The sequence below is a fragment of the Aulonocara sp. 'chitande type north' Nkhata Bay genome, linkage group LG11, assembly GCF_057382095.1.
Source record: "Aulonocara sp. 'chitande type north' Nkhata Bay isolate Kocher_YH1m ecotype deep benthic linkage group LG11, A_spYH_male_GT1.1, whole genome shotgun sequence".
Lineage (NCBI taxonomy): Eukaryota > Metazoa > Chordata > Actinopteri > Cichliformes > Cichlidae > Aulonocara > Aulonocara sp. 'chitande type north' Nkhata Bay.
In genome coordinates this window covers 18,065,137-18,079,434 of record NC_141354.1, presented here as the reverse complement: position 1 = coordinate 18,079,434, position 14,298 = coordinate 18,065,137, and the positions used below count along the sequence as shown (strand labels likewise).

The 14,298-nt window shown below is 39.2% G+C and overlaps 1 protein-coding gene across 1 annotated transcript; it reads right to left on the bottom strand.

Moving 5' to 3' along the window:
• LOC147318757 (secretagogin-like) lies at positions 1 to 13,665 on the bottom strand. The gene is made up of 11 exons (XM_086310841.1): positions 13,441 to 13,665; positions 12,959 to 13,029; positions 9,555 to 9,647; positions 6,451 to 6,540; positions 4,665 to 4,721; positions 4,255 to 4,332; positions 3,627 to 3,682; positions 3,381 to 3,426; positions 3,190 to 3,249; positions 1,449 to 1,517; positions 1 to 567 (listed from the first exon to the last, which is right to left on the bottom strand). Exons 1-11 carry the CDS (start codon positions 13,508 to 13,510, stop codon positions 439 to 441), a joined length of 819 nt encoding a protein of 272 aa, XP_086166967.1. The 5' UTR covers positions 13,511 to 13,665; the 3' UTR covers positions 1 to 438.
• Positions 13,666 to 14,298: the final 633 nt, after the last annotated feature.

Below are 14,298 nucleotides of genomic sequence, written 5' to 3'. Positions count from 1 at the left end.
TTCCTCTGCAGACCATTACAGTAAAAATATTCTCAACATCCTGTGAGTAAGCCTTCTCTGTAAGCAGAGAAACATGCAAGTGCATAAGGTACTCCAAGAAAACATCAGAATGAAAAAAGGATTTATTTTCACATGAAACAGCACACTGATATACCATAAATCATATGGCACTGAAGTTCATTTCAACGTAACATTCAAACCTCATTGTTTTCATGCACAAATAACCTGTAATTTCAGATCAGAGGTCATTTTATTTCGCCACAGAGCATCTTATTATGCCTAGCATATCAGGATCCAATACACCATGAATGCTGACCTTTAATAACTTAGCAACTTGACTTAGAGCATAACACAGCATTCCACTAGCTATCATTTATTATCGATTAAGCAGCACACGTAGCGTCATTGTTTCATAATCCACTAGTACAGTACAGATCTCTAATTTTTCAGCTTGACTCCCAGACACAGAGCTAACTCGTTCCTTTGGATCTTTCCATCCTTGTTGACATCGCAGTGACGCAGCAGAACGGCTCGCAGCTTGTCCAGCTCAGGACCCGTGATATTAGGCTGGAGAGGAGAAAAGTACAAATTCATCTCTAACTAATGTGGTGACTTTCCCTTCTTTGTATTCAGTATTTATTTATATTATAGATTAATATCTGTGTAACTAAAGAAAACGGGTAGAAAACAGGAGTTTTGTTTTTGTTTACAGCAACGTGTCATTAGTGTGTGTGCATGAGCATGATCAGTTTTTGTATTCAGGAAGTAGGGAGTCTGATAAATCTGTTTCATATAGATAACACAACATAACATCGCCATAACACGTAATGTAGGTCACACACAAAACAGTGAAGCTGTATAGGAACAACTCTCATTTCTGCTGTTGAAGGGAGAGAGATGGTACAACAGGGAGAGCAATGACTGATGATTAATCTTGTTTACATATGATGATGAATGATTTCGCCACCAGCAATTACTGAGCAGATACATTCTCTGGCCACTTTGTTAGGCACACCTGTTTCATTTGCTTTAATGTGCACAAACTGGCCAAAATGAAACAGGTTGTAAAACACTGCCCTGTCTGGTGACTTGAAAACATGAAGCCATCAGGCAGATGGTTCACACTGTTGGTGGTGGTGTAATAGTGTAATTTTCTTGGCACATTTTGGGCCCCTTAGTACCAATTGAGCATCACTGCTGACCATGCCCATCCTTTTATATCATCTCAAACTGCTTTCTTGAACGTGAAAATGAGTCCACTGCACTCAAATGCCTTCCACAGTCACCAGATCTTGATCCAATAGACCACTGCTGAGATGTGGAAGAACAGAGGGGGGTATAGTCTTCAGTAGGACGATGTTTTGTAAGCTAATGTCAGCATTTTCAGCTAAGTACTACTCTGACTGGCACAACCATTACATTAAGTGGACCAAAGAACAGACTCTTACCCTGACAAGGCCCATCATATCCTTGACAAAGCCATCGACCTCAGGACCCTCAAGTGCTCCTGTCTCACTCTGAACAAGAAAAAGAAAAGAAGTTGTAGGAAAGTAGAGAGGCAAAAACAAAGGCGCTTATTATCCTTTGTAACTTACTTCCCACTCACATTAGTCAGGCAGTCAGCTTTTTCCTTTTTTCTTTCTTTCTTTTGTTTGCTAGTTAGGGGTGAGGGTTGTCCCACAATTGTTATGTACAAAGGAAAAGGAAACTCATCGGAGGATGAATGAAATTAATTGCAGGCGTCGGTGAAACGACTCATAGAAAAAAGTTTAAAAATCAGATCTTAGGGAATCACGTCACTGTCTTTTATTCTGTGCTAAAAACTACTCATATAAATACTTAAATGTTTATAGAATAGAACTGGGTTTTACCAAGAGACCAGCTCTTAGCTCTTTAACCTTCTGCCTATGTTAAAATATTAGCTAACTAACTTGTTCCCATCTTTCTACTCTATTATATGTTAAGTACTTAAACTACTTTATTCTTTAATATCCTGAAAACTGCAGAACAATTGTCAGTAAGCTGATTTGATCATGTATCCAAGTACAGAAAAAAAAGGGTTCATTCAGATCATTTCCTCAGGTATAACTTGACAACTGCATGCAGATTACTTTCGGGAATATGTGGGCTTATTGGAGGGTTCTCAGGCTGCAGTAGGTGTTTGATTAATCAGAATGACAGCGTTAACTCATCATCCCAGAGTGTGATTTGACTACATAATGGATTATTTACATCATCATCTAGATTACAGATGTACCGAGCCCACCGCAGCACAGTATGCAAATCTGTGAGTGCTATTAATTGGCACAGGAAGACAATAGTGCTGATGATATCTGTCCTAGGGTCAGTCCTACTGATAAGAGATTCAATAACAAGTTGAAAAGAGACTGCTGAACCCATGTTTTATGTTACAATCTGATCGACACACTACATGGAAATTGGCAACTGCAGGCGCAGAAAATAATATATTATACAGCCGTCCACTGCCGGCAGCTTTATCACCACAGGGTGCTTTGCTCATGATTTCTGCTGAAATTATTATTATTTTTTGTATTTGCTACAGCAAAAAATATCTGCTTTGTTTTAACAAAGAAAACCTGAATCCAAACATCCAATATTATTTGACCCCTAGGTTTGCATTTGGCAAGCCAAATAGTGTTTGTCTACATAGATGCAGATTTTATTTTAATATTCAGTCAGTTTAACACTGAGCCAGACAGCAGCCTTTCTCCCTTTAGTCTCTAGCTTGTTGAACAAGCAACCAAAGAAATATTTGTTAGAGATGGACAGTTAATAAACCTGCACATAGCTGCACATTGTGTGGCATGTAAAAATACCTGCAGAGTAATACCTAATTTGGTTTACTCCTACTAAATATCCCCTGTATTTTGTGCCTCCTTGCTTATGTCTTCAGTTACGTGTTGTCTTCCACTGAGATCGATCATGTGATTCATCACAACTATCTGCTACGACTTGCCGTAACAATTAACAGTACACTGAGAAGTTGGAATACAGTGCAGATGCAACATTTTAGAGGCGCAACAAATGTAGTGATGATGTGTCACTTGTTCCACACGATGTCTTACCACAATATTCCCATATTTTCTTTCAGAATGTGCTGATGAATAACGTGGAAAACATGTCTGGAAATGATTGTCTTTCATCCACTCACTGTATTATTGTACTTACAACATCATAGTGGTTAAAAATCTTCTCAAAGTCTCTCTTTCTCTCGTCTTTACTGCAGGCCTTGGATGAACAAGGGACGAGACGGGAGGAGGGAAAAAAGTTAAACAAGAATTTGATTTAATCATAGATTTTAATCTGTTGTTGATCCAGTTACAAAACTTATGAAAGAGCAACATAAAGAAGAAACTTACATCCATTCGGAACTGGAGAAGGAAATTTTCTTCTAAAGCTAAGATCCTTACGGGAAAAACATGGAAAAAACAGGGAAATAGTTTGTATCACCAGCTTTGAAATAATCTTATGAATAGTTTCATTCATTCTTACAGAATAACTAAACAAACGGACATTCTGTGTATCCGGTAAGAGACAGTGGAATTCATTCTGAGACATGTAGCGTCTTGAGCTGTTATCACTGAGCAAGAATCTTTGAGCCGTACCTCGCCAGATCGTTCAGATCCAAACGTCCGTCCTTGTTTTTGTCAAAGATTTTCATCTGCAAGATAACAGGATGTGTTAAGAAGCATGAAAAACATAACCCTCAGTGAACATCTGTCTTATTTCTTTGTTTTTCTGCCTTTTTTCTTAAAACCACCTGCGACTCTAGAGCCACTCATCAATCTGTATGCCTCTATGGGAGAATCAATCTCTTGTAAAATGAAAACTATAAAGGAGAAGGAATAGGCTGTCTGACACTTGAGGCTGGTAGAAAAGTAACTGGGGAAAAAGAATTTGTATTTGATATTGCTCGATTTTGATCCTTTTGTCATTTGATAGCCGCAAAAGCAAAGAAAATACCAACAAAATGACATCACAAGAATCGCAAAAATCTCTAATAAAAACTAAATAAAAACAAGTAATGTTTTGGGGACAACCAATACAAGTCAACATTACAGGAAACTCACAACTCCTTTACCAGCTTTACACAGCCACACAGGAAATGCAACAGGCGATCCGGCTAACAGTTAAGTCAATGAAGGGGCCGATGAGTCCAGCTTCACACTGAATCAACAGCATAAACTGTCAGCAAGGACTAATCGCACTTAATTCAAGAGTTGGATTTACTACCATTGCATCAGTGTAGTCCTCCAGCTTGTCCGGTGTCACTTCCTTGTGCTGCAGCTCGAACAAGTCTTTCAGGAAAGCCTGTCGGTTTATCAAATAATCAAACAGCAAAACAGTCAGTTCTAGGAGTTCTAGTTTACAAATTCTGCAAAAAAACAAAACAAAACCAAAACAAAAATAGCGCTTTATTTATGCACGGTATGAAAAAAAAGTAAAGACATTCACAGCATTGATATGCATTTAAAGCACCGTATATCTCTAAATCAAACAGCCATTACTAGATCACACCAAAAACAACGAATCTCTATTCTGAAGAAAAAGATTGCATCTTGGTATGTGGAAGAACAGGAAACAGTCAGTGAGGAAAAGACACATTAAATGCTTCTGCTTCACAAGGAGTTTATTTTTGTTACCTTCAGCTCCTGAGCCGATATGTAGCCACTGCAGTCAACATCATACTTCCTCCATATCTAAACAGGCAAATCAGCAAAGTATTACATGTGATGTCCCGCGGTTATTGAGACTATCTGAATACTGTAAAATCACGGTAACTCATATCATCATGTTTTTACAGGATATTAACTAAAGAGAATTGCAGTTTGCTGGTGAAATTCCCTGGAAGTGCAGTGCAGATTTACTTTAGATCGATTATTATGGATTTATTGCCAACAGTACTCACTTGTCTGCCTTCACATGCAAACACATTTGTGTGACATCTCATTCTTTATCCATAGGATTTAATATGATGTCAGACCACCCTTTTCAGCTATAACGGCTTCAAATCTTCTAGGACGGCTTTCCCACAAGGTTTAGGAGTGTGTTTATGGGAATTAGTGAAGATTCTTCCAGAAACACACATGTGAGTTCAGACGCTGATGTTGGACCAGACCGCTCTAAGTAATCCCAAATCGGTTGAGGTCAGGACTCTGTGCAGGCCAGTGAAGTTCTCCCACACCAAACGTGCTCATTCCGTGTCTTTCTGGACCTTACTTTGTGTGCTGGTGCGCAGTCATGTTGGAACAGGAAGGGGCCATCCCCAAACTGTTCCCACAAAGTTGGGAGCATGACATTTTCCAAAATGTCTTGGTATGCTGAAGCACAGAGCGTTCTGGAACTAAGAGACCGAGTCCAACTCCCCAAAAAACAACCCCACACCATAATCCCTCCTCCACTAAACTTTATACTTGGCACAGTCCAGCAGACAAGTACTGTTCTCTGGGCAACCATCAAACCTAGCTATCGGATTGCCAGAGGGAGAAGAGGATGAGAGAACACGTCTCCACTGCAGCTGACACTTTACATGCACTTGGTGATGTAAGGTGTGGATGCAGGTGCTCGGCTATGGAAACCCATGCCATGAAGCTCTTTCTGCTCTTTGTTCTTGTACTAATCTGAAGGTCATATGAAGTCTGGAGGTCAGTAGCAACTGACTCTGCAGAAAGTTGGCAACCTCTGCAGAACATGCACCTCATGCTTTAATTTTACATGGCCTACTACTCCGTGGATGAAATGCTGACACTCCCAATTGCTTCCACCTTTTTTTTTAATACCACTAACAGCTGACAGTGGAAAATTTAAGTGTGAGGAAATTTTACTTGTAGCACAGGTGGCATCCTATCACGGTACCACCCTGGAATTCCCTTTGTGGAAGAGCGACCCATTCTTTGTTTGTTAATTTTACCCCTGTGAGCACAGAAGTGAAGTGGAACACCTGAACTCAGTGATTTCGATGGGTGAGTAATTTGGGTAATATATTCAGGAAAACCTGTTGAAGGTTTGAAGAACCACAATGGGCTATCACCACACTGTAAAGCATTTCAAACAACAATCAGTAGCTGCAAGCGTTCATGCAGAAATCTCACATGCGACTTGTTGAATCTGACCTGCCATGAAGATTTTTTAGTCAACTTAATCAAATAAAAGAACACCTGAGCCCATTCATACTCTTCCAACGTGCAAAAAAAGGACGATGATGTCCAGTGAAATAATGTATCATTTGAGGATATAAAAAACAGTCCACTAATCAGATCTTTAACGGTGTGTTCTCCATATGCAAGCCTCAAAGCCTGGGTCATCAAGATACCACTGGGGTTTGAGAGGTTTTAATACTACTGGCATTACTTTTAATTGTTAAAATTGTTGATGGGCGATGCTTAGGTCATGCCATGCTCTGCTCTCGTGTGTTATTTTTGACCTTACCGTCATGAATTCAACAGTGTTGTCCAGAGGATTTTCTCTGCGGAAAACTAAAAGGAAGTTTTCATCCTCAGGCAGGATCATGTGGGCCAGCTGGAAAATAAAAACAGACACAAAAATCTGAGTAAAGACAATGATGATGCTCCGTGAAGCTTTTCATCTTAATTCTCGACTAAAGTTTCCATATTGGGAGACAACACATGGGGATGATTTAATTTAGGTGTGGTCCTGCACTAGCCCATCCTGGCTCCTCTCCAGTTCATGATGCTTTACTCTTGTCTGTCCTTCTAACCAACATCAGGCCTCCATTAGCAGATTAAACCATCTTCGATCATCATTCCTACTAAAACACGAGATAATACTGGCGCATTCAGGTCACAAATCCTGATGAGACCTATAGTAAAACAAAATTGTTTACTGCACAAAATATGTGGCTTTTAAAGAGCTGATTGCCTAAACAAGTGTTGCTTAATGGTTTTTTCTTAGCTCGCTTTAATGCCGTGAAACAAAAGTCACAGATGCAAAACAGACCTCTGTAAGTTTTCTTTTTGCCAGTGAGGCATGTGGTCGCAACATAACAGTTGCACACACCAAAGAATTCATGCCATGATGTATATCTGGCACACAACAGTTTGTTTGCTAAGTGCACTTAAACAGATCACTCATGTATAGAAACAGCAACTGCAGCAGAGACAGGATATTGTGGCTTTCTGGGTTTTTGACTTCCTACTAATAATGTATGTGAGGATGTCTCAAGCGTGCAGGGTGGGGAGATGGCATCATGACCCAAAAAGTGGTTGATTCAGACACATTTATCTTCAAGTGTGTAGCAATTCCTGGTACAAACCCAGATGAGATGCTACATCTATAAATGATATGACTTAAATAAGTATTTCAACTTATACCACTATGATGCAAATAAAATGCTCAATATATGTCCTAGCACACATTTACATGTAGTGAATTTTTATGTGTTGAGACTGAACATTAGCTACACTTTGTTAAAAATGATAACTGCAGTCTTTATGAATGTGTGTGTGGAGCATCGCAGCTAAAGCTCTGTCACCTTGAATCTTGCACACACATCTGGAGGACTCTCTATGACAAGTATGACAAGAGAAGTGTTTGAACAGAGGTGTTAGTTTACTACATACTCTGTTTAGAGACTGAACTTGTCTCAGAGACTGAACTTGTCTCTGAACTAGTTCAGTTTCTGAGCTAGTACCACAGAGCATTGTACACATTATCCTACTGGAAGCAGCCATTAGAAGGTGGGCACACACTGGTGGAAGTAAAGTCTTCAGGTAGCCTGTAGTGTTCAGTTAGTGCGAACTTGTGCCAACAATGGTGTAATACCGTATATGAATCAGAATAGTTCCATGCTTTCTTTCCATTCACCTCAAATCCTGGCCTACCATGTATATATTGCAGCAGAAATTGAGACTCATCATATCAGGCAGCATCCAGTCTTCTGCTGCTGTAGCCTATCTACTTAAAGATTCACCATCTGTTTGTAATGAGTGGATATTTAATTTACTGTTGCCTTCTTATCAGCTCCAAGAGTTCTGGCCATTCTCTGACCTCTCACATCAGCAAAGCACCATAGTACTGGCACTCTCTGAATATTTTCTCTTATTCAGAACATTCTTTGAAAACTCTAGAGATGGCTGTGTGTGAAAATCCCAGTAGATCAGCCATTTCTGAAATACTCGGAGCTGCCATTCTGGCACCAAAAAACACACCATGTTCATTTAAATCACCGTTCTTCTCCAGCTCTGAAGGTCAGTTTGACCTTCAGCAGGTCATCTTGACCTTGTTGAATTTGATTGCTACCACAGGTTTGGCTTATTAGATATTTGCTTGATTTAACAGGTGTACTTGTAAGCAGCCAGGGACTGCATGTGACAACTGAAACTACGATTGCCTTTCCATTTGTTTGGACAAGAGCTTGAATCACCTGCTAAATTAGCACAACAATTATAATAGCTTACATAAAAATGATTATAGTGACATCCACACAAACAGAGTTGGCACAAAAGGATGATTGTTACCAGACTGGAAATTTTTATAAGCAATTACTGACATAAAACCTGAGTTATGGTTTTAAAACTGAGTCGGGAAATTCAGATGGGCAGAACATGAAGCTACAAAGAATACTCTGTCCCTGCCTCGGTCACAGTAAATCTTCAACGGGGCACTTAGGGAAGATATGTATTGATTTTTATTTTCAGCTTTCTGAGTAAATGCCTAAGCTTTTGTGTCTGTGGTTGCTGCACACATGGAAATGGTCTAATGAATGGCTGAAAGTTTCTGTGTTAGAAGGAAACATAATTCATTTCATTGCTCTGATGAAGCACTGTGGCTACTGCTTAGCTGGGAGGTGCATCAATTACCCAGAGTGGAGCTCGGGAGAGCAGCGACATATAAATATGTCTGTAAAATTCAGGGGAACAGCTGCTGCATGTTAACTCGTCAGTCACATTTGATTTAAGGAAATAAATGGAATAAATCAGAAAGTCCTGTAAGAATTAACCCTGGTTAAACCCAAAAAAAAATGATGTCGATGTTTGAAGAATTAAAATAAATCAGTGGGCCTTTCACAATGCCAGTATATTGTTTACACTGCATAATGTAAGCATCAAAAGAACAAAAGAGTACAGTTTATACATTGTATATAGAGCAAACTGATATTTATTATATGGACTGTTACTCTTTAAATTAGGATTTTCGTGCTATTCTCCTCTGGCTGTCTTTTCGCTGCAAGGATAACTTTGGATAAGCCCCATTAGTCCGAATAATTTCAGTTCTTCTTAGATAACATACAGACTGAGCTACTGTCATACATAGATGAGGTAAATAAAAGAAGAAAAGGACATGCAGCTAAAGAAGTGATAGGAGGACTTGAATAGACAAAGTGTATAGAAAACAGGAAGTTAGCCCAAGAAACTAAACAAGTTATCAGAGAGTGACTTTGTAGTGTCATGCTGGATGTTTGTGCACACCAAAGTCTAGAATTGTACAGCTTAAATTTTCACATTTTGCTGAAAGCTTTGGTATTAAAGAAAAAAGGAGAATTCATGTGTGTTATGAGACACAACTGGCTGTACCTCCTGAATCTGTAGTTTCCCGTCGGCAGTGACATCATAGGCAGACATAAACCTTTTCTTCAAATTCTGGACATCTTCTTCAGTGACTTTGTCCTGTACAAATTAAAACAAAACATTGATTCTCTATCCAAACTCAACCATTACAAAACCAGTACACGGTTTAACTGAAAGGCAGCTACAGTGTGGAATAAACAACGGTTCTAAATGTACACAGTAATAAAATATAATATATAAGATAAATCCAGTTATGCTATTACATACAGGTTGCTTACTATATATTTGAGAATCTTAAGAATCAAAGATATTGAACATAATACTTCAATGGGTGAGTCACACTTATTTTAAGCAGTGTCACCATGGATACTTATTTAATCTAAGACTTTTTTTTCTCTCAAGGTCTGCTTTCTCTACCCCAGGCTAACTGATCCACAGCTTAACCCACAGTTCACTTACTTGGCCTTCCTTTTCACATTCCCATTCTCACTACTCACTACATTATCACTGCAGGAGATCACCTGCCTACATCTACCCTCTACCATTCTCCAGTCACTCTGCATGTCCCCCTTCACAACATCTATGAACCTCCTCTGTGGTCTTCCTCTTCCCCACCTGCCTAGCAGCTCCACCTCAAACCCCCTCTGTCCAATATATCAGCTATCCCTCCTCTGCACATGTTAAATACAGCTCAAACTTGCTTCTCTAACTTTGTCTCCAAAATGTAGAACCCGAGCTGTCTATCTGATGTTTTCATTTCTAATCCCGTCCTGGTCTTTCCTAGTGAAAATCTCAGCTTCCTCAGCTCTGCCACCTCCAGCTCAGCCTCCTCTCTCTTTGTTAGTGCTAGCATCTCCCAACCATACATCACAGCAGGTTTCACTACTATCTTGTAAACATTCCCTTGATCTCTTGCTGCTCCTTCTGTTGCAAATCATCCCCCACACTCCTCTCCGCTCACTCCACCCTACCTGCACTCGTTTCTTTACTTCTCTCAAGTGTATTTAAACTACTCTACCTTGAATACCTCAACTCCTTGCAGCTTCACTTTTCCACACTTCTCTCTCATTCACATATTCTGTCTTACTTCAAATTTCATTCCTCTATTATCCAGGGCATACCCCCACCTCTGCAGGGCCTTTCTACATGCTCCGTATTCGAACTACAGGTCACAATGTTGTCTGGGAACATCATCGCTTTCTAAGACTACTGCTTTGATCTCCACTGCCAGCCTGTCTATCACCATGCCAACAAAAAGGGGCTCGGAGCCGACTGATCCATCCACTGGAAACCATCCTTGGGACCTGTGCGAGCTCGTTGTAATTACTGCCAGACCAACCTGTTGACTCAAGTCAAAGAGCAGTCCTGAGAGAGCTGACAACTTTTCGGACAAAATGAGATCTTTTTCAGTTCATTTATCAGTCATTCGGTTTATATAGTACCCTAACAACAATCCAGAGGCTTGTGACTGGAGTGACTGGAGCTCATTAGGTGAGTAGGTCTTCTACTCAGTGGAAGGTTGGTGGTTCGATCCCTGGCTGGTCGCCAAAGTATCCTTGGCCAAGATACTCAACCCACAAATTACTCTTCGATGTATTCATTGGAATATCTAATTGTTAGATAGAAAGCACTTAGATAGAAAAAAGTACTAGTATGAATGGATGTGAATGAGGCATATTGTGTAAAGTGCTTTGAGTCTTCACCTAGAATAGAACAACACTGATCCATTGAGATTCCCAGTGGACAGACTGTGCTGGGTCTTTTTATTTTCCATTACCATCTCAATTATGTGCTTTTATCTGATGGATTCTTAACTTGCTATTTGATGCACAACACTGTACTAGAGTTGCATTCAAGAATAAAGAAAACACTTTCTAATAGACTGTAAACAAAATTAAATAGACCATAAAAAGAAAGAAAAAGCAGTGCAGAGTTAGTTTGTTGCATGCTTATCTCAGCTTCTTTCATTTCCTCTGCAGACCAGTTTCTTTCTCTGCCAGATGTCAGATAAGTGTGAATCAACTGAAGGCGATAATTTTGAGCCACTGAAGTTCTTTTAAAGTATATTTAGCAGCTCATCTTTCAGTTCTTTTTTAACCATGAACCACTCTGTAACAGTAACTATAGAAACCTGTGGATCTAAGGGGCTGAAGTCTGACTCTCTGCTTCATCCAATGCAGTGTACACAGTCTGCAGACTACAAGGTGACAGCCCTTCTCATTGCAGAAAGAGTATTGCTCTTGAGCATTAGCCTTGTATCACTCACTCTGTTGCTAAGTAAAGATTTTAAAGCAAACAACTTAATTTGAAAAACATGTTTTTCTAGACTAGCACAATACTAACTTGAGCATTGTTTAGATTTTACTGCCACATTAGACTTGCAATGTATCACATAAAACCTGAGTATGCAACTTGTGAGCAATTCTTGTACAATATTTTGCACCACATGCATAATTATGTGGCATGATGCACTCCAGGAAACAAAAGAACAAACCAAAGAGCACTGTGTGGCTGATGCTGCCAAATAGTTCAAAAGCAATGAATAGAAAAAAACAGAATGACTGTCAAGTGCTTTTGTAGCACAAAAACAAACACACCAAACACTATATCACCTTGGGGGGGGGGGGGGGGGGGGGGGGGGGGGGCATTATGGATGGAAAGCAAACATCAGAAAGACAAAAAGGACATGTGGTTGGTGGTCTGTTTGTACTAGTACTACATAATTAGTATCCAAGGGAGTTCCACTGATAAACACACATGCAAACATGAACGTGTGCTAATAGATGTGTGCTCGTCTCAGTGTCCATTAGGAAAGAGCTGGCTCTGTCTTTTTTTCAAGACAATGGTACTATAACGTTCCTCAGTAAACACGATGTGTCATTAGTGCACAAAACACACAGAAATGGCCAGTTTCTAATCACGTCAAGTGCTTTTCCTGACAGTGCCCAGAGCTCTTTAATTGAGTTGTGCCTAACATCCTTAAGTCACCCCACCCATTTTAGATAGCTCCATAATGTTCAGCTGCCCACACGGCAGAAAATGCTGTGAATTCTGTGTCTGAATTAAAATTGGGATTACCCAATTCACGCTTTTCTTTTCATAAACTGCCTCCAGTGAATTCATGAGACCAAAAAGAAGAAAATACCTCCTACTGTGCAGCAATTTGTAAATTTTGTGGCAACAGAAATAGAAAAGCATTAGACTAAACAATCTATAAAATGCAGGCCTTCATGCAAATTTCTACACCACTACTTCTACTGATACTATATAGAGATAAAATCATACTACATGCACACAGAGTGTCAGGATCAGATGTTACGATGCTATAATTTTCAGCATTGTGCTTGATCAGCTGCCCTTGACTGTATTTAACAGCTGTCATCGCAATAATTCATCCAGAGGCGACTTACCTGTGGACGCAGTCTTTTCATCATGTGACGGAAAAAGTCATCAAGCTCTTTGCCCTCAATGTAGCCATTATCTGTCCAATTATAAAAAAGAAAATCCCGATGTCATTAACAATTAAACAAAGTTGGATTTTCTTTCAAATAAATAAATAAATACCTAGTGGAGAAGTAGCTCTACCATAAACAAGCCGAGTTCATATTTTTAGGTGTCTTGTGCAACTTTGCACTACTGCTTAGTATTCAACATCCTCTTTGTTTTATCTAATCTTTTCAGATGTGATTAATACAAAGTTCCTACAGGAAATGAACAACTCACTCATTCTCTTCTTTTTTTATTTTTTTTAATGTGATTATAATATTTCAACTTCATGAGAGGTCACCTTTCTTAAATGTCTAACAATGACAAAAAAATAATTCTAGGTACTCCACTGTTTTATGTATCTTTATTATAAGAACAATAAGAAGACATGAGTGAATGTCCTTACCATCTGCATCAAAGTGCTGCCATATCTCCAGGAAACCAGCTGCGTCCAGGTCCTCAAAGGCAGAGTCCATGTTTATTAAGGAAAAGCAGGCTGTGAACTTTACACATACAGAAAGAACGACGTCTGAGGTGACAAACTGTTTTTACACTGTAGCCTGCTTGGTTGACATATGCTTTTTGTGACTAAGTGAAAAACCACTCCTCCTTCCTCTGTGTATGTGTGTGTAGGGAGAGAGAGAAACACACAGTTCACATCCAGAAGGAACAGCACTACTGTATTTGCCATCTGGTGGTTGTTTAGCTACACTGCAAAGCAGATCTTCAACTGGAACAGCAGATACACACAACGTGACAAATGTTATAGCCTGTAAAATTATTTTAATCAGTATTAATTGCATGAAGAAATGCCCATCATCAGACTTAGTGGAACATATTTAACCGTGTCCAAACAGAACAAGTGATGTATTAATGACAGAAGGAAACAACCAAACAACAAAAACACATTGAAGTGCATTAACAATCTAAGTAAACCTAAAGTGATTACGTTTAATAAATAATTACGTACAAAGAATTCATTTCTACATTTATAAACAAGTGAGAGGAAAACCAACAAATGATCAAGACATCACCGGCCACTGTTTGCTTTTTTTGAATTTTTTTTTTTATTATTCCAAATAAGTTACAAACAAATCCCTAGTATAGAAGTGTACTTAGTACCAAAACAATATAGGATTCGCTGCGGTCACATAGGTGTGTGGCTATATCATATGTAAGTATATTACACGTGCATATGTTACACATACATATATACACACACCTACATGTATGACAGCACATATATACATACAGTACAACTCAC